Raw genomic sequence first — 20,328 nt, forward strand, 5'->3', positions numbered from 1 at the left:
ATGGTTCCAGAAGAAACAGAAACAATGCTTTGTCTGGAAAAGCAGAAGCCAATACGGATCAGAAGAGCTCAACCCAGACATTGATAGCATTTTCAGATGTTATCCAACTGAGACTCAGACACAGGGCTGGGTCAGCACAGGGGCTGGCTTCACCCCATGCTCTAATTCAGGTGTTTGAGGGAGCAATCAAGTCTGGACCTCTGCTAAGCTGATACGTGCTGCTAATGCGGTTGGCCCAGGAGGCTGACTTGAAGAACCTGTGGTCCGAAGCTGCTGTGTCAGTCAGCCTTGCCTCTGCCACACCCCAGTACCTCACCCCTGCCCACAGCAAGTGAGTATCCATGCTCCGCACACTTCCGTGTTCTAAAAATCTCCCCTCTAGAGCCACGTCTATGTTATCTGGGTTTGGATTCCTCCATAGAGAAGCCTGAGCTAAAGCTTGTGGGTTCTCAGGTGAAGTGGCGATATGGTACTAGGGACTGAATCAAGGGCCTCCAACACAATAATACTCCGCTAACCTTGGCCCTTTTTTCAGGTTTGGAAAAAAAATAAAAAGGGTTGCACTGAGTTACCCAGACTCAGTGATGAAGAGAAAGTCAGAGGCATCAAGAAAGTAAAGCACAAGTGTACTGAAGCTAGTCCTGTACCATGATGCCTGTCTGTTCGGACCCTCTTCAGAATGCCTCTCTAAGCACTTAGCAGTGCTTCCTGGCCTCCGCTGACTCTGAGTTACACACAAGAATGACTGACTCGCCAGGCCGCCTCCACATACTCACTCCTCCACTGAAATTCATAGGGCACACCAGTTTTCAGATTGAATATACTTTTCCAGCCTTGCACCCAACCCCAAGGAAGATTGTGATAGCTGTAGACCAAAGAAAACCATCGGGTGAACAGAGTTAGCAACCACCACAGCCGTGCTTTGCATGAGCAAACACAGTCCATACTGTCAATAGGAGACCAGATTTCCTGTCCCAAACAAAAACACACAGATTTAAATCAGAAGTGTTTGATTTAAAAGAAAGCTTGCCAGAGATGTTCATACACCTGTTTGATCCTAGCATTTGGGGAGATAAAGGCAAATGGATCTCTGTGAGTTTATGACTAGCCTGCTCTACACAGTAAGACCCTGTCTCAAAAATAAATAATTGTTTAAAACTTAAACATAAAATATGCCTTTTTTCTAGGCTTGTGATATATGCCTGTAATCTCAGTATTTGGAAAGCTGAGGCAGAAGGAATGCAGACCAGGTATATATAGCAAGACCATGTCTAAAGGAAGGAAGAGGTGGTGATGGTGAAGGGGGGAGGGATAGAGACGGGAAGAGAGGGAAAAGGTAGCTCTAACATTCCCAGTTCTGAGACCGTGGCAACTGCCATGTTTATTTATATTGTTCGTTGGGTTGGTTAGTTAGTTAGTTGATTAGTTTGGTTTTTTAGAGACAGGGTTTCTTTGTGTAGTCTTGTCTGTCCCAGAACTAGCTCCGTAGACTAGGCTGGCCTCAAACTCACAGAGATCTGTGTTTTCCTCCCTAAGTACTGGGATTAAAGGCATACACTGACTTTGCCACCACCACCACCCTGACACAAATGGTCTTTAAATGTCCAGGGTAGCATACACATGATAAATATTTAATTGATTTTGGAGTTTCAGAGCAAAGTGCCAACTCCATCAGCTCTAAGCAGGTTAGGCCACACCACCTGACCCAATGTGCCAATTAAAGAAGAGAACAGTAGAAAAGTGGAAAAAAATATATTTACATCAATGGGGCCATGTTGGGAAATACAGATAAGGATTCCAATGACCCTAAGCAAAGCCCCCCCCACTTCTTTTAACAGTCTCATTTAGCCCAGATTGACCTTGACCTTGTTATGTCTCTTAGGATGACTTGGGCTTCTGATCCTCCTGCCTCCACCACTGAAATGCTGAGATTATAGGCATGTGCCACTATGCCCAGTTTATGTTATGTTGGGGGTGGAACCAAAGTCTTGTGCATTCTGGGTAAGCATACTACCAACTGAGTAACATCTCTAACCCTCCAGGTCTGTCTTTGAGGTACTAACATATAAGCTTGAGGTTTTGTTGAAACAAGTTCTTGCTATGTAGAGCTTGGATAGCCTGAAACTTCTTATGTAGACCAGGCTGGCTTTGAACCTACAGCTATCCTCCTGCCTCTGTATTGCGGTTAAATAAGGATCAGGATAAACAAATAGGCCGAATAGATGTTTATTCAGGGAGAAATAACTTACAGCCTAGACAGATGAACACCAGCAATTTCCACCGGATGCTCTCCTGTCCAAGTCACGCCAGCAAGAGAGCTTTTCCCGGCTCTTCCTCCGACCTCCTTCCACAGGTCACTTCCGCCCATGGCTCCACCCCCCCAATGGGCGTGGTCAGTGCCACAGAAGGACTATCTCACTACACCTCTGCCTCCCATCTTCTGGGATTAGAGGCTTGAGCCACCACTCCCAGTGAGTTTTAAGTTTGAAAAATATGGCAGGGTGTGGGAAGAACATAACTAAGAGTCTTGGTCAACATGTTGTGTGGTAGATTACTATCAGATCTGCTTCTCATGGTAGTTGGAGGAAGTTACCACTGTCATCGTGTGAGGAGTATAATTTGGTTCCCATGAGATTACTCACTTCTGCCTAGTATGGTGTCTTATGCCTGTAACTCCAGCACTCAGGAGACCAAAGCAGGAAGACTGCCATGAGTTTGACAAAAGCCTGGTCTACATAAAAAGTTCTAGTCCAGACTAGACATGATATCAAAAAAACAAAAGGAACTGAGCATTGTGATGTTCGCCTTTGACCCCAGCATGATGGAGACAGAGAAGCAGAGAGACACAAGGAGAGAATCAGTCCTGCTCTGGAGTCATCATAGAGTGACATGCCTTTCAAGCCTCAATGTTTTGGAATCCAAGGTAACTGCAAGCTTAGGACAATGACTAGACAGCTTCAGGCACACTTTAGGAGGAGTCTGGAGCAAGACACTGTAAAAGCCAATGCTGAGGTTTCTCAGTTCCTCTTCTTGCTCTGCCTTTAGGCTTTAGTAGGAAGAGTCTTCAGACACTCGTCACTGAGTTATTAATCTGTATACATGCACAGGCAAACAAGTGACACAAAGCAAAGGAGATGCATGAAACAAAGGCATAGGTCCTGGTCCCACCTGATTTTTGTTACCTGCAGGCCCAAGAGCCATCACATCATTTAGCAAAAGGAGTTTCTAAGTAGCTAGCTGTTCAGGAATATTTGCACTTAGCGGAAGGCAAGGATAGTATTAAAGGCTCCTCAAAATCAAGGCGAGGGAAAGCAGTACAAGCTTGTAATCCCAGTACTTGAGAGTTGGGGCAGAAGCTATTTGCTGAGGTCACTCTCAGTACATAGCAAATCCAAGTCTAATCTCAGATACACAAGACCCTGTCTCAAAACAAAACAAACACCCCAGCACAACCAGTCTGTTTTGTAATCTCTACTACAAAGGGAAGTAAAGGGGGAAATTGAAAGTACAGACTCAACCTAAGTTGTATAGTGAGTTCAAGGCCAGCCTGGGCAACTCAAGGAGAACCTGCTTCAAAAATAAGAAAGTAACCTGGGTATGGCATCTCACAGCTGAAATCCCAGAACTTGGAAGATGAAGGCATGAGGATCAGGAGTGCAAGGCTATCTTTAGCAACATACTGAGTTCAAGGCCAGCCTGGATTACATGAGGAACTATCCCAACAAAAACAAACCTTAATTTTGGCATAGGTTGTCAGGTAAGTTGAAATCCCTTTGTAGCTGGGGCAGTCATTCCTGTGCAGGCACAGATTCAAATCAAACTCAAGTCAAAAACACATAACATCAGACACATCAGACATACATCAAACATATATGTTGCGAGCCTATCTTACCTCCAACTGGCAATGGAATGGAGTCTGGAGGTCGACCAGATCTCGGTGGGACCTCCAAAAATGTAAGACCCTCAGAATGAGGAGTCTCCCAGTTTCGGTCGGTACCCCCAAGAACTCAATGGCCAGTCCAGTTGATGTAACACGCAAGAGGTTTTATGAACAAGAAACGTTTGTGTAAACGGGACCCTTCGGCACGCAGGCTAGAGAGAAGTGTCATTCTCCAGGCACAGTCGTTTTTTTAAAGGCAAAACCCACAAGCTTAGGGAGAGGATGTGATCCTTTTGTCCATTGACCCTTTGAGGGTGGATGGTCTCGCTGTTAGTTAGGGTCAGCAGACCTTAGGGCCTCTGGGTGTGCTAATTAATCTTGTCTGGGCAAACCGGAGTTGCAGCTATCTCTTTATTTCTTAAGGACCCCATTTACCACCTGCTGACTTGCTGAAAGGAGGGGCAGTGTGAATTCTTGGTATTCTGCTATCTCAAGGCTGGTGGTTAGCAAATTCCAGGAGCTAAGTCACAGTGGCCTTGGTCAGCTTTCTGGGTCAGATTGCCCTTCATTTCAATTATTTGGGCTCCATTTCATTTCTTTGCTAGTTTAAGTCTTTCATCACCGTGTCCAAATGATTTCACTCTCTTCTAATACCACACATACCCAGGCAGTACGGGCAAGTTGGCAGGCCAGGTGCCAGCCTGGCAGGAAAGAGCAGGAAGGGGAAGCAGAAGCACCTTTGGAGGCAAGGAGCAAGTCTCGGGTTGGAGCACCAGCAGAACACCATTATCCCTCAGTGAAGCAGTATAGTAGCCAATGGGGTAAAGATGGGCCAGGACATCCTGATGATAGCCAAGCATCCTGTCTGCTTGACCTAGCTGCTGGCAGGCTCAGGGGATGCTTCTAGCTCACACAACCAGCTTAGAAGATAGGAGGATGAACCAGAAAGTTAGATGAGAAGAAGATAGCAGGACGTTAACCAAAACCCTTCCAAGACCCTGGAGGATCCATGACTTGAAATTTAAGATCAGCAGGGAATCAAAGACTGGGGAATCCTGGGATTGTAGCTTCCCTCATTTGTCTGTACACACACACACACACACACATACAGAGAGAGAGAAAGAGAGAGAGAGGAGAGAGAGACCCATTCACCTCTTTACCTGTGGGGCCAAATTCTTGCTGTTCCTCCTGCCTGGAACTCTTATCCTGGCAGCACAGAGTGTAGACAAATTCTCTCTCCCTCTCCCTTCCTCCCCCCCCCCCCCATAGCAAGAACATGGCCAGTGCATGGAGGAGTCTGGCTGATTCTGGATGGGATTGACCCAGTACTGAAGCCTCTAGTGCCACATGCAGAATCCAGAATTGGAAAGAAACCAGGTGTGGGTGCCCTTAGAGATGGCTGCACTCCATCTTGGCACAAGGACAGAGTTCAAAGCTGTCAGCAAGTCATAAGACCTAAAGGTCAAAGGTGTAGCTACAGAAGGATGTTTTGGCTATCTTAGTCTAAATAACAACAGACCTGAATCTGAGGTGTGGCTACTCCTGACCTCAAGGCTAGAGAAAGAGAAGTTGGAGCTAAGGTGTGGTTACTGAACCCTTAGAATAAGTGAGGAAGAAAAGTCTGGTTGTTCCTTATGCATGATACTGTGTTCCCCTTGTTGGACAAGGTATAAAAGAGTGGTAAAAAATAAACTTGTGGCATTTCAGTATTGACTGATCTGCCCTCCTGACCTTTATTCTGTCTCTCTGACTTTATCGTCTGTAGTTAGCCTTTCCCTCATCCACACTCCCCCACTCAGGTATGGACCTGGGGCCGCTCAGCTGGCTCCGATTGCAGCCCCACAAAGACCGCTCCAGACAACTAGGCAGGTTCTTAGGCATCTCACTCTTTTCTGCCTGGTCTCCAGAGGAGCTGCTAGTCCTGTCCTGCTGGGTTGAGCCTCAGGCTGTCAGAGTATCCTCTCTGATGACTAAGATGACATCCAGGGACTGGAGGTCTCCTGAGTAGTGAAAGATTCCATGCTACTCTTCCTCAAACAGAGTGTGGGATGGGATCCAGGAAGAGGGTATCAGGAAGGAGAGCCCATCTTGGTGCCCCATTCCTGCAATGAGGAAAGTTCCTGTTGGAAGCTGTTTAAGCAAAGCTGAGCATCTGCTGGTCCATCTGTCTGTGTGTCTAGGTAAATGTCTATCTGGCTCAGAACCCAACCCCAGAAGGTTCCATCCTACCTACTAACCCCTCTCAAGACCCTTTGAGTATGTGCACACTCCGTCTTTGAGCCAGGGACACAGGAAAACAGTGAATAACATCTCCTCCTGCAGAGGGTACCAGGTAAGATACAGCCTGTGGGAATCCGTGACTTAGTCATTAGGGTAAGAGGTCTCCCGAACACTTAGCTGTATTAGGGACCAGAGCGTGATAGGGCTGGAGTGTGGCTGCCAGGGCCATAGAGCTTTAAGAGGAAGAGAACCCTGCTAGAGAGCCAAGAGAGTCCTGACCAGAGGATCAAAATTGGCCCACAAGAAAAAATGTTATCAAACCCTTGGGCCAGACCTTGGTACAGCCTAGCACTTACAGATCTTCTAATTTTGTTGACATTTTGAGACATTGGTGTGGGGCCAGAATCCATTTAACTTACTCCATGTATAGGTGGCATTGTATCTGGCTGGGGACCCAGAGTCAGCAGGGAGAACAACCCCCTGCCAGTCTTAAACTTGCCTAGCCCTAGTCCACAGTGAGCCCAGACACTTGTCACAGACTGAGTACTAATTCTAACTATAAATTAGCTTTCATCTCTCATACACACTGAACCCTGGTTTCACTCTCTTCCTATTAGGGCTGGAACCAAGAATCTTTGCAAAGTTACTCCTAGAAAAGAATTCTATGGCTTGAAGTATACCTCTAGTCCTCTCTTATTTTTGAGACAAGATATTGATAAGTTGCCTAGGCAGGCCTTGAATTTACAATCTTCTTGCCTTAGCCTCCTGAGAGCCAGGCTTCTGAGCCTGGAGGTCCGGACTGGTTTGGTCTCATTTATTTACTTACTCACTTACTTATTTAAGTTTTAGACAGTAATTCACTATGTAGACCAAGCTGGCTGCCCTCAAACTTGTGATAATCCCCCTGCCTCTGACTTCTAAGTACTAGGATTAAAGTACATACCACAAGGCTGGCTCCCTAGGCAGCTACAGCTTTTTCCACTGTGGCCTCAACAAATGAACTTCTCCAGTTTGACAGTTTGAGCCCAGTCTGGCCTGCAGGAGGGCAGAGGGGCAGAGAGTCTTATGAGTAAGCCTCACTCTTTATAATAGAGCCATCAGGATCTTCCTTAACCTTAGGCTATTGGGAAAGCAGTAGTCCTGCCCACCTGACAGGGGTGGAGCAGAGGGTGATCACACCAAGCTCTAGTCTCCTCCTCAAGGGCAGAGGCTTTTTGGCAGCACCAGGGATACCAGGTAAGACCTGGGCACCCAGGGAACACAAGCGAGGGAAGGAGACACACAGAAGTGTGTTTACAGGCTTGGGGACTGGGAAGGGGCCGCTTCGGGGAGAATGGGCATAGCGGAACCAGGATTGCAGGTGGGAGATGTCAAAGCCAAAGCTGTCTCATGTTCCTGGGAGGCATCTCTCCCATAGCATTTCTCAGCCCAGCATTGAAATGTCTCTCCAAGGATAGTAGGGAAGAGGCAGCAGCCTCGGAGATACAGTAGTGCACCGGCCTACACATAGCAAATGTCAGAGAAGCCAAGAGAGTGAGTTGGACGGGAAGGCCTGTAGAACTGTGGATCTGTGACCTGGGGTAGAATTGTGCCATAGGCGACAGTTTTACCTCTTAGAAAATATTTCTAGCAACTGTGCCTATTGATACAGGAATCTAACCCCAGCTACTAGGAAGGCTGCAGCAGGAAGCTTGCAATTCAAGAACTGTCTAGGCTACAGAGTGATTTCAAGACCAACCTGAGCCATTTAGTGAGACAATGTCTCAAGATTTAAAAAAAGAAAAATTAAAGGACTGGGAATATAACAGGTAGAACCTTTGTGCAACATGGTAAAGTCCTGCTTCAACAGTCAGTTAAGCAATATAACTAAAAAGACAGACAGACACCTTCAGGTGGGAGGGATGTGCCCAAGTAGAAGGAGCTGCAGGTTGGTAGGATCCTGGCTGGGACTCCCCAGGCCCAGTTGCTAATGGAGAATTCCCTCCTTCAGGGTTCTAGTTATTTTCTCCTTATCAAGGCTTTGGTGACCAAGAAAGTATTGACCCGGAAACAGGGTTGGTCCATAGAGGCCAGGAGACATGATCAGAACGGCTGCAAGCAAGAGTTAGAGGGTTGAGGCATGAGCCTGCTCCCTGTTTATCCCTGAGCCAAGGGTGCTAAGGAGTTCAAGGCTGCCTATGCCAGGCTCCAGCAGTGTGGGTGAGCATGTCTTAGCTTTCTATTGCTGTGATAAAGACTATGACCAAAAGCAACGTAGGGAGGGAAGGGTTTGTTTGGCCTATAGTTTACAGTCCATCACCAGGCAAAGAGAAAGCTGAACTCAGGGCAAGAACATAGAGACAGGAACTGAAGTAGAGGTCATGGAGGAAGGCTGTGTTGCACTGGCTTGTTCTCCACAGCTTGCTCAGCTGGCTTTCTAATATACCCCAGGACCACCTGCTCAGGCGTGGCATGCCACCCACATCAATCATTAATCAAGAAAATGCTCCCATAGACTTGCTACAGACCAATATTATGGAGGCATTTCCTCAGAAGATGACTCTAGCTTGAGTTAAGATGAAAAACAAACAAACAAACAATCAAAACCCTAACCAACATGGGCAGGGCAGACACAAAACTGCAGCTTGATAAAGGTCTGTAAAGGACCCTTCTACCCAAAGCCCCTGCCATCCCCACATACCTAGTTCATGGCTCTGACCAGAACTTTAGGAAGGACCACTAACATGAATGGGGCTCTCTCCAGATCTGCCATAATCCAGGCCCTCCCTGTCTGATGGAATAGGACAGAGGCAGGGCAGGGGCTTTGAGTAGAAGATCTTCTCTCTCTCTGTCTCACACACACACACACACACACACACACACACACACACACACACACACACACACACTCCCACATCACAGCACCTTGTTACCCTTATAACGCATCTCTGATTACCATGGTCATTATATCCCCTACCACCAAAATGCCACTGGAACTCCCTCCTCTCCTGAAGACAGGTTTTCCTCATCCATCATAGCTCCAGGAATTGACCTGACTGGGGTGGTGAAGGAATAAAGAAATGACAGACATGGTCACATGCACAGAAAATCTGGGACTGGGTGGCCTAGGCTCTCTAATAGACCACAGCATGTTTATCATATACAGTTGACCAGGGAGGTGGGGTCATTGTTTACTGCTAAATCAAGGAGGTGGGGTTAATGCACACAGATAAACAAGGAGTCGAGGTTTATATATTGCTGAACAAGGAAGGAGGCAGGTTTAACATATTTCAATACAAGCAGTCGGTAGGGGAGCCTTGCCTAGGAAAGGTTTTGCCATTTCCCATGGGACTGAGGCATTGGCATCTGTCACAGGGCCAAGCCCATGTCAACAGCACACATCCACTCAGGACTTCACTCACTCAGGGCTTCCTCCATGCCCAAAATGACATTTAACTCTGAACAACCACTGGCAGAAGTGGATAGCTGAGTGATGGGGGTGGGACTCGGGGCATCCAGCATTTTAGGCAAGAGCTCTACATTAAGTTCTACCCCAACCTGATGAGTCCTTTCCTGAAGGGGACTTGCAAAGGTCATCATTGTCTGTCACTTGGCACTGCATCCTTGGAAGTCTTAGCAGGAGCCTGAGGCATGGACAAACGATGGTTTCCTGCAGCTGGAATTCTGGCTGGTGAGTAGGGAAGGGGTAGGTGAGCTGGCTTCCCTCTCCCCATCACCTGTTTACTTGGTAAGGAAGGGCAGAATCCTCAGCAAACTCCATGATTCCCACCTCAGGGCTTCCCTTCATTGTCTACACCTTCCCCGCCTTGACCAGCCTGAGGGACGCTAGGGAAAGATTGGAGACCTCAGGCTCCTTGAGAACACTCACGGTCACCTGCTTGGAGCTGTATATATGTGTAGGGAGGTTTAGCATTAACCCTGGAGCCTTCAAACATTCCCTATGTACGTGCTCCACCACCCAGTCAGCCCCTAAGAAGAGCCCTGTGTGCAGGGAATGTGGTCAGGTCACAGCCTCACCCACAGTAGAGAATCAGACAGTATTTTCAGCCCCATCAAGCTAGTCTAGGCTTCAGACATGGTTTGAATAGAGTATGCAAGACTCAACTCCTAGTGACCACTTATACCCGAGAGACTTCTCCTTGGGAAGGTCCTTGACATGGAGGCAAGGTGACAGATGACAAACCCTGAAGGCATGTCACATTGTCCTCAGAGTGTCTATTCCTGGGTGGAGGTAAAGGCATCCCTGGTATCGGCCAGGCTAGAATTGGGGAGGAGAGGTAACTTGAGTGACTAGCTTCATGGTTTGGGGCCTAACCTGGCCTGGGTGTTGCTCTCAGTGAGCCAGATGTGACAGGGTGAGGTCTGAGAGGCTAGGTCAATCCTGCCCACCAGACACTGGAGAACCAGGCCTGCCTTGCTTTGCAGGCCTCCTGATAGTCTCAGCTTCTACCCTGACCCTTCTCTCTACACATGAAGACCTTAACCAGGTTCCTTCAGCCTCTGACACATCTGTTCGGCAAAGCAGCGGCATTTTGGGCATCCTGACAGAAACTGTTGGTGGCATCAACTCAGCTGAGAAGGAATCGGAGGCCCTGGAGAGGAGGGCAGGAGCCCTTTCTTCGGAGGCAGTGGGGGGCCAGAAGTCCCCCTCAATGCCTGGCCCCTTAAGAAATATTAGGCCCTCAGGCAGGGACATACATGGACCAATCCCCTCAGTCCTGAAAGCATCTGTAGCCCACATGACTGTTGACTCTCAGCCAGTATCCTCTGGGGTTGACCCTGTAGAGGAAAACTTGGCCTCTGGAACTCTAGAAACAATTGCTATGTCATTGCCACAGCCTTCTCCCACACATGGATCTGAGCAGATGTTCAGCAAGGTCCCCAAGTTGTATTGGACCATCCCTGCCTCTGCATCATTGGAGACAATTGTTGCGTCTAAACCAACATGGCATCCAATCAGGGCTTCCCTTTTCCCCATAGTCCCTAGAGCTCCATGCCTGTTACTGAACACCTCTTGTCCCCCTGCGTGGAGGGACGGCCACTCCAGACCAGAGGCATCCCCACCTGTAGCACCGGCTCCAAGGAGCCCCTTAGGATTGCCTATCTTTCCATGGATGCCTAACATACCGAAAACTACAGAGCTTCTGTTATCTGCATCTTCAGGGAGATCAGGATCAGACCTGACCTCCCAAGCCTTTACAGTGGACTCTGGGTCATCTGAAAACACTGCAGCTTTGGGCACAGGCTCAGTATGCAGTGGTGCTCCTGTGTTGCTGCTGTCCTCGGCAACATCACCTTCACATCCATCCTCCCCCTGCTCTCCACCCTCTTCATCAGCTTTGCTCCTGTCTTCATCCCTACCACCTGCATCTTTGTTACTCTTTCCATCACCACCTTCAATCCCAGCCCCAGTTTCCTCTATCACCACAGGGGCCAGGGACCCTCCTAAACCTTCTGTGTCTGTGACTGCACTCTCAACTGCAGACCCTCCCATTCAAACCTCGAACCTTGCACCCCCAATGGCCCAACGACCCAGTCATCCTGGGCCACGGATTCCTAACAGCCTGATCTACCTGCCCAATCTCTCCCTCCAACATTTTTCCAACCCTCCCTCTGCCCCACGTAGCTCTGGCTTCACAGAGTTATCTGGGGGTACTGTCTCTACCCAGTCCTCTACCCTGCCTCACTCTGGTCAAGAAGTGTTTTTGCAGGACCTGAGTTCCTCCACGCCAGGACCTAGTCATGTGACCCACTCTGTGACCTTCAGGATCAACAGTAAATGCTTCACCACAGCTTTCTGGAACCTGATACCCCTGAATCGAAGACTGCTGAGTAATAGGCTTATCTGCTACCAGGTGTGGCACCTGTTCCCCGGGTAGAGGGATATGGATGAAGACACTCTTTTCTGTTCTGCTTCTCTTCTGAGTATGCCAGGCACAGCCACAACACTAGTTACACAGATCTTGGCTCCTAAGAGCAGCTAGATACAAAATAATAAAATCTAATGGATGCCATGCTGTGCTCCCAGGAGAAGTCTGAGGAAAGGCTAGGCAGAAATACTTCTTAGAAGTCATTACAGAGGGAAAATCTCACAGTCGGGAGGCCTCACCTACCAGAAATAGAACAGGTCCTCACTGTGCAGCTGCTAGCTTTTTATCAGTATATTGCCTTATTCAGGATCCTGATGCCCTGGCAGAGTGAGGCACAGTTCCTGCCTTAATTCTGGAACCAGGAGCAGGGCAGGTATCCTGGACAGGAGCTGCCATTTCTCCTGTTGAATGGTTCATTTCTGTATGTAATCAGGAAATAACAGGCACAAAGGACTGCTCCTACCATAGGACCTACAGTCCTTGGGTCTGATGGAAACCAGATTACAATCATGACAGACAAGCTGTAGGAAGGAATTTAGGAAGCCTTGCACACACTGGGTGACCACTCCACCCCAGCAATGGGTCCTCCTTTTGTTGTTGTTGTTGTTTATTTATTTATTTAGTTAGTTGTTTTGAGACAAGTTCTCACTGTGCAACATGGGTGGCCTAGAACTCACCATGTAGACCAGGCTTCCAAAAATCCACCTGCCTCTGCCTCCCAAATACTAGGATTAAAGTCATGTGCCACCAGGCCCAGTCCTCTTTTTGGTTTGGTTTTTTTGTTTGTTTGTTTGTTTTGTTTTACTTTTTGTTTTGAAACAGGGTTAACCTGGCTTTGAATTGGTCCTTGGGCATGCCTCTCCGAAGTGCTGTAAAGCTCAATGTGTTAACCACATCTGGCCTGGTTGTGGATTTTATGTCTATTTGGTTGGTTGAGTTTTTTTTTTTTTTTTTTTTTTTTTTTTTTTTTTGGTTTGTTTGTTGCTTGTATCTGTTTGAGCAGGTCCCCACTGTGTAGCCCAGGCTGACAGTGAACCTGCCTTATCTTCCTAAGTGCAGGGATCAAAGGCATGCACTACCGCACTGGGCAGTGGGGAGCATTTTAACTGGAGTGGAGAGAGGGTAGCCACATTGAACACTGAAGGGCTTCTCAAGCTTCAGGGCAGAAAGAACACTGTTGACAGGGACTGGCAAAGGACTTATGGTAAATGAGGATGGGAGTGGCAGCCCAGGCTGGTGGTTGGCTGGATGCAAAGCCCAGAGGTAACTGGACTGCCTAGGTAAAACATGTGCAGACTCTGGACAGATGGATCCCAGTTAGGATCTCAGTACAAAGCAATCACAAGCCTCAGGCTACCAGAGGGGAACAGCCTGGGAAAAGTCCAGCTGGAACAGGATCAAGGATGAGACAAATAGAGGCCAGGGAAGATGGAGGGACACAAGGCATCAGTGGGCATGCTGACCCTCATGCCTCTGCCTCAGCTCCAGCTCATCTACCATGAGGCCTTCTCCAGCTTCAAGAACGTCAGTGCCCTGCTATTTCGGTAAGTGTAGTTCTGGACTGACCTAGCCCAGGATGCTCAACCCTGCCTGAGTGTCCAGGAACACCTTGGCCCAGATGGGTGGGTAAGAGGCCCACACTTGTTGCTGCCACCAGCTGTGCTAAATGACCTCAATTGGCCTTCCTGCTATTTCCTAATTCCAGCTGTTGGGTTTGGATGATGACATCAGGATTGTGTACAGTGAGAAGGCAGCCAAAGAGCACATCCTGCTACTTATTCTGGGGACAGGGCCATGTAAATGTTATGTAAATAAATGTAAATCATTGGGTGGAACTCTCTCATTCCAAGCTGCTAGGAAAGTGGACTACCTCCAGAGTTGGGGGAAGGAGTATCCAGGCCATGATCCCAACTGCTTCAAAATTTTTCCCTTTTGCCAGGTGGTGGTGGCACACAGCTTTAATCCCAGTACTCAGGAGGCACAGGCAGGCAGATCTCTGTGAGTTTGAGTTCGGCCTGGTCCACAGAGTGAGTTCCAGGACAGCCAGGGTTACACAGAGAAATCCAGTCTTGAAAAAAAAAAATCCCTTTTAATAAACTGAAGTCCACTTCTGTTGGTTCCCTGCTGAGCCTGAGCCCAATTTGTCTCCCAGCCCTGGGATGGCACAGGTGCCCACAGGAAAAAGCAAGTGTTATTTTAGATTCTGAGGCGTTTGTTTGAGTAACACCTTACCCCAGTCTTTCCCTGGTCAAGATTCCCAGTGCCCCTGTGAGAACCAGCTCGTTGAAGAGTCCAAGAGAACTTACTTTAACTGAGCACCTGTTGTGTGCACGCCCGCCTGCATCCTTCATGCCTTACAGCAGCCCTCTATGAAGGGGATTTTAGCCCCTTTTACCAAGGACCCCAGCCAGCACCAAAGGGGTCACACGATCGCTCCAGTCATACTGCAGGGCTCTTCTCTGCCGCTCCTAGCTGCCTGGTGGGTCTCTCTCTTTCAGCACACTGTCTTCTGCACCAGCCAGGCCTATCTTGCCCCCACTGCCCCCCTCCTGCAGGCCTGGTTCTACAGAAGTGACAGCCTCACTCGTATTTGATCAGCCGGATCCCTCAGCCCTAGAAATCCTCTGGGCTTTGTATCGCAAAGTGAAGGCCTCCAGATGGTTGCTTGGGCACCTGTCCCTGGCTGACAACAGCCTCTCCTCTGATGGTGAGTCTAGAGCAATGTCTGTCCTATGCCTCCTCAGCCGCCCATGGAGGAGGCTGGCTGGTCTCCTTGGAGGGATCCCGTTCAATGTACCCAAGCCCTAAGTGGGCCACGGTGGGAAAGGTGGCTATATGTGGCTCTGCAGAGTACAACATGGAAGACCTTACCAGGGAAACCATCAACATTACCTTCACACTCATGAGGCCCTTCCTGCCTCAGCTGCTTCTGCCTGGTTCCCAACCTTTTATCCTGTTGGAGAAGCAGATCCTCCAGCTGGTGAGGTGTCCTCTCCCCTGCATCTGGTACTGGGATGTTCTCCCTGCCTCCCTTGGCAGCAGGCCTGTACAGCTTTTAGTGGTGGGTGCAATGATGCCCACCAGCTTGGTGTATGTGGGAAGGCAAGCAATGGAGGAGGGGCAGCCCTGCCCTAAAGGGAAGCTGGTTAAGGAGGAGAAAGTTCTAAGGGAAGTCAGTGGCTTGGCTGTCACCAGATATCCCTGCCCAGGAGACCACACTAGACTAGAGAAAGCTCTCGGGTCCTACCTTACCTATCTAAAGCCTAACCCCACCCCATACTGGGCCTCAGGACAGGCATTTCCCAGGCAACCTGACCTCCAGGACTTCCTATAGGTCACCCATGAGGTGTCAAGATTCTACAAGACTAATCTCCAGGACCAGCCCCTGCTCCTATTCAGGTAGGTTGAGTATCCCAGTCCCCTGCTGCCCCATCCTCGCCTCCCCAGCCTACTTGGTTACTCTCTTGGAGGTATAGCACTAAGGCAACTACACCCCTAACCCAAAGCCAGGAGACCACCAACAAGGACTTTGTCTAAGCGGGCTTGAATCTGCCTCACAGAGCTCTGCTTTTGGAAGTAGGAATATAGGGCATATATTTAGGTGTTCAATACTTGCTTCTAGAAGCATGCATTGACCAAGAGCCCATGACACTGCACTCTCCCATCCTTCCCTAGCAACGTGAACGAGTGGGTGAGCATTTACATGGAATACAAGTTCAAAAGCCCCATCCCCACCCACCTCCGAGGCCTGGCCAGTTACTTGGCCCATCACATAACAGACCCTACCCTCCAGAAATCCAGCATGGTGGCCAATGGTGAGTGATCTTGGGCCCCACATATGGCTCTGGGTCAGTCTATCCCTCTAGGTCTCACTGCACACCCACCTGCCAGGGGCAGAACTCTCAACAGCAAAGCTTGTGCGCCAGCCCATTAGGCAAAAATGAGTTCAAAGCTCTGTGGGAAACTTGGCTCAGAGAGAGAAGATGGTCCAGTCAGCTCTCAATCCTCACCTTAATCCTTAATGTCCCAAGAGAAGAGACAGCAATGGGTCAACTCTATCACCAAGGTCAGAATGGCATGATTTTCCCATGCGGCCCCTGAAAGAAAGAGTTGAGCATTCCCATCGGAGAGATCCAAGGTCTCTCAATCTCCTGAAGCCACAACCTGAAGCTTACTTTCAACATATGGCCTGCCTGCTCCATCAGTGGTGACCCTCAAAGGACCCATCATCCCCTCAGCAGACAGTGGGACCACCCACTCCTCTTCAAGTAGGACTGTGCTATCTATTTCTGCAAGTCATTATGGAGCCCCTCCCAGGAGATCAGAGATTGTAAAGAACACAGTGGCCAGAAAGATCTCTTGCTGTCTGTGTGAGCAGGCCAGCCAGCACCCCTCCATTAGACACATTAGAGCATGGGCTGGCAGATAACCACAAAGAGAGTTTGTGGCTCCTAGCTCCTCCTATACAGGGAGAACACAGCCAAGCCCTCCAAGGTATATCACTGCAAATGAGCTGGCTGTGTTCCAGTACAATTTCATACACAAACATGGAAATTGTGTATTGTATTCTTTTCATACTATACAATTTCCTACTGTTGACACTTTTCATTCACTTAAAAATGTAAGTCCATTTTACCTCATTAGTCTAACAAAAGCAAGCAGCAAAAACGGGCCTCAGACCAACTGTGATGATCACTGGACAGAAGCAGTGTGTTTGGGCAAACAACCCTGGGTCAGAGTGTGGTCCTACCCCAGAGCATCCATCAGAAGACAGGAGTCCTGACTGCTATCACCACCCTGCCCCATTGCTTTAGGGGAGAAAGCAGAGCTGGCACTTTATGAGACATGGCTTCTGATCCTGGGTCACCCCTACAGCGAGTCCTTGGAGAACAAGACTAGTTCTGAGTCCCAGGAGCTTCGTGGACTGCTGACAAAATGGGTGACATGAGGGGACAGAGGCATGGAGAAAGGGAGTATGGCTGTCGTAGGCTGTGTAACCTTGTGACACTTTGTTGTCTTGTGACCTCAGATAACCTCAGCCCTCAAGCCTCTGCACAACTTTGGTCAGGTGGTGGTGGAGGAATTCCAGTGAGTCTTCAGTTCGGAGGGCGGGTCCCGGGGCTGGATGAGAGGGTCTCTCCGCATCTCTCCAGCCCCCTGAAGCCTGTAATGATCCTCCCAGGCAGGAGCCACTGATTGCCAAAGTGCAAGCTGCCTTCTTTGGGGCTGCACCAGCCCAGGCCATCATTCAAGACTGCATGCACCAAGCCCTGCACTTCCTGCAGGAAACTGAGGGTCTCCAGTTAGAGATGCTCATCCCAGTCCTTGGTCAGTGCCTCTCCCCCTGTTCACATCCTCCCTCCCTCCGCCGTCTCCAGCCTTGCTGTTTCTGCCAATTTGGCCTTCCCTCCTGCACACAGCATTGCATGGCCATGTTTGCTCTTACCCTTCCTGTGAGCCCACAGGCTATACTGGCTCCAAATATCCTGGGAACAGCCACCAGGCTTACAAGTCCCTGAGGACTTTGAAGATGGAAAATCCACTCCGCCTTTCCATTCTCCTCCAGGCACCCCCAGCTCCAGAGCCTCTAGAGGCCCCAGCCACGGATTCACATTGAACCTCCAGCTCATCACTTCTCTCCTTGTCCTGGTGAGTTTGGCCAGGCCAGAGCTTCTCCCTAAGAAACAAGCAGCCCGCTAATGCACCTGCAACTGAGTTCCCTTCACATGCCAGCTAGAGCGGCATGTGACTGCATCTCCATAGTTCAGGCCGGAGGGCTGAAGACCCCACCACAGCAGTAGCTGCACCACACAAGGTGTGGAGGCCCTTCTTCTGCCAGGCAAGCAGAGGCTAAGCACTCTGGTTGTCCTGGGGAAGTGGTACAGAAGAGATATCTCTGTGTGATGTACCTAACCTTCTGCTAAGTTGCTGCCACAGTGCTGGCTGGTACCATCCATATAATAGGGATCTACTCTGCCTCGGGCAAAAGCCAAGGGGTGGTCAGGCTGACCCCTCCCAGAAGCCACTTGAGCTCTCAACATGGGCTAGGGTGACAAAATCAGACTTTTGGCCACAAGGGGAGAACTGGGGCAGAGAATGGAGATGTGCAGAGGGGTCTCAACTCCCACTACGTAAGGAGACTGTCAATGACCACTCCAGGCCCTTGACAAGGCCCCAGATGATGCCAACTCAATTCCTGCCTGCACTCCACCTTGACCGGGTAGATTGGGGAGGGCAGCACCAGTCAGCAATTATGACAGTTTCCTCACCATGTAGCCCAGACTGGCCTTTAACTCACTGCACAGCCCAAGCTGGCCTCAAATTTGCATTGGTCCTCCTGCCTAATCCTCCAAGAGGTAGGACATTGGCTGCCATGTTCCGATTTGTTTCCAGACTTTAGTTTTGATTACTGGCTTTTGTCTCCTTTCTATACCCCCAGGTGGCCCTTGATGCTGCTCCCCATTTCACCAAGAAGGAAACCCCATACCTTTCCTAGGTCACCTCATCTCATTTCACCTCATCTGGGACTGCCAGACAGTACCTCAACCCTGAAGACTAAAGCTGCTAGAGCAGAAAGTGCAAGCCTGGGACTTTCTTTCTTCAATCTCCTGCCTCACCCCACCTCCACACTGCATAAAATTGGGGAAAACATTGGCTCCTGTGTCCAGTTGCAAAGCCAGTCCACTTGGGGCTTCATATCCCCCTAGGTTCCACCTCTCCAGGAGGTGGGTAGTGGTTTCTTTCACATACTAAGGCCATGCCCAAAGGATCCCCAAAGCATGCACAGGTGAGTCAGGACAAAAGTTAGGTCCCATAGAATGTTCTGTCAAGCCCTGCTGGCCACCACACACTACCCATGGAATGAGAACCACACTTAGGAAGCTGAGAGACCAGGAGCCAGTGTGTATACACAGAGCATACTGGGCTAAAGCCAGGGCAAGTGTCCAGGATGCTCATGTACACTGAACCGCCAGGGTGGACATCACAACTTTGCCCAAGGATTTGTTTCCAGGCTACACAAGGTGTCCCACCTGCCTGGCAACCTGAGCATAGCACAGCCACCCTGGCCAGCCAGAAAGAAGAGACTCCATAGCCCTTCCTGCTGAATAAGCAAGGGACCTAAAAGGCTGCACTGTCAAGAGTCTGGAGGTGGCATCCAGGGAGGAGGCCCAGAAAGCAAGTAAGACAACAGCTGGCAAAAAGAAAAAAGAAACAAACCAGTATCTCCTGGCTGGCTGCCCTCAGTAGTGGACCTTAGATGAGGTGACAGGTGGAGCTAGAAGCACCTTGCCACCTCCAGCAGAGGGAACCAAAGCAGCACACAGGCCATGTTCCCAGCTGCTTTGGGGAGTGGACATGAGTCAGCCCAGCCCCCCTTAGCAAACCAAGGAAGGTGCATAGGTAGTCTTCGCCACTACCCTGTCTTTCCCAAGACAACTTAGGAGAAAACTGTTCCTCCATTCACCTTGCAGACCCTGCTTGTCAGCAAAACTGGCTACTGAGGCCCTCAGCCTCTTGTCTTGGGCTTTAATGCCAGGGTTCCCCATGCTGGAGCCTCCTGGCATTAACCCATTCATGTGGCCTGTGGGTCTAGCCATCGTGACAATCCCCCCACCCCCAGGCACATTTGCTCAGGCAGGTCCAAGATAGGCCTTGGGGATGCAGAGGGTCCCACCTGCAAATCGCAAGTCCTGAGCTAAATCTTCAGTCACTAACTTCATGTAACCCTGCAGCAAATCCCGTCCCCAGGTTTCTCTATAACTTAAAGGAACATGTTGGTGTTGTTACTCTGGAACCCAGTGCTTGCTGGGTCAGCTTGCAAATTTGGTTAAACCTCATATCTACTTCCCTGCTACAGGAGGCTGAGGCAGGATAAATGTTTGAGGCCAGCCTAGGCTGCGTAGTGATGTGTGAATGGGCTGTAAAGGGCGCTGGGGATGAACTCAAAATCAGGAGCTTGTGAAACTAGTTTCAAGTGAAGGACCTGTAAGTTGTTGATGCAAAGTACAGGACTCAAGTCTCTCTGGCCCTGGGTAGAAATATGTTATCCTGAAGCGCCACTATTATCTAACAAGAGAGTGGGGGTGGAAGAAGGTTGACATCCCCTCCTAGTGGTTCCTGCAATGACCACACCCACCAAATATGATGGCCAGGTGCTGGATCTAGATGTAGTTTCAACATGACCCCCAAGTGTTCACACTGAGATTTAATCCCCATTGTGAGGTGAGAGGGTGAGAATTTAACCCAGCTATTGTGCTTAGAGGTGGTATGTTTGAGGTGCAGGGAGCCTCTATAGACCACCCAGAAGACACACATGCACATGTTCTAACCATGTGGTGCCCTGAGCCACCTCAGGAT

General features: G+C 49.4%; 1 protein-coding gene across 1 annotated transcript; it reads left to right on the plus strand.

Annotated features, from left to right (window-relative positions):
* The first annotated feature begins 224 nt into the window (after positions 1-224).
* LOC127231685 (taste receptor cell protein 1) lies at positions 225-18,466 on the plus strand. Its single transcript, XM_051197400.1, has 12 exons — positions 225-331; positions 10,446-11,955; positions 13,453-13,514; positions 14,469-14,677; positions 14,820-14,950; positions 15,305-15,369; positions 15,646-15,785; positions 16,785-16,909; positions 17,000-17,058; positions 17,153-17,298; positions 17,537-17,619; positions 18,410-18,466. The coding sequence occupies exons 1-12, from the start codon at positions 225-227 to the stop codon at positions 18,464-18,466; spliced, it is 2,694 nt and encodes an 897-aa protein (XP_051053357.1).
* Positions 18,467-20,328: the final 1,862 nt, after the last annotated feature.

Source organism: Phodopus roborovskii, unplaced genomic scaffold (genome assembly GCF_943737965.1).
Source record: "Phodopus roborovskii unplaced genomic scaffold, PHOROB, whole genome shotgun sequence".
In the NCBI taxonomy this organism is placed as follows: Eukaryota; Metazoa; Chordata; class Mammalia; order Rodentia; family Cricetidae; genus Phodopus; species Phodopus roborovskii.

Bases quoted from the DNA above. Each gene is read 5' to 3' on its own strand.
- LOC127231685 (XM_051197400.1), top strand. From the start codon at position 225: ATGCGGTTGGCCCAGGAGGCTGACTTGAAGAACCTGTGGTCCGAAGCT. The intron at 13,515-14,468 runs GTAAGTGTAGTT...TCTCTCTTTCAG, and splicing joins GTCAGTGCCCTGCTATTTCG to CACACTGTCTTCTGCACCAG. The intron at 17,620-18,409 runs GTGAGTTTGGCC...CTATACCCCCAG, and splicing joins TCACTTCTCTCCTTGTCCTG to GTGGCCCTTGATGCTGCTCC.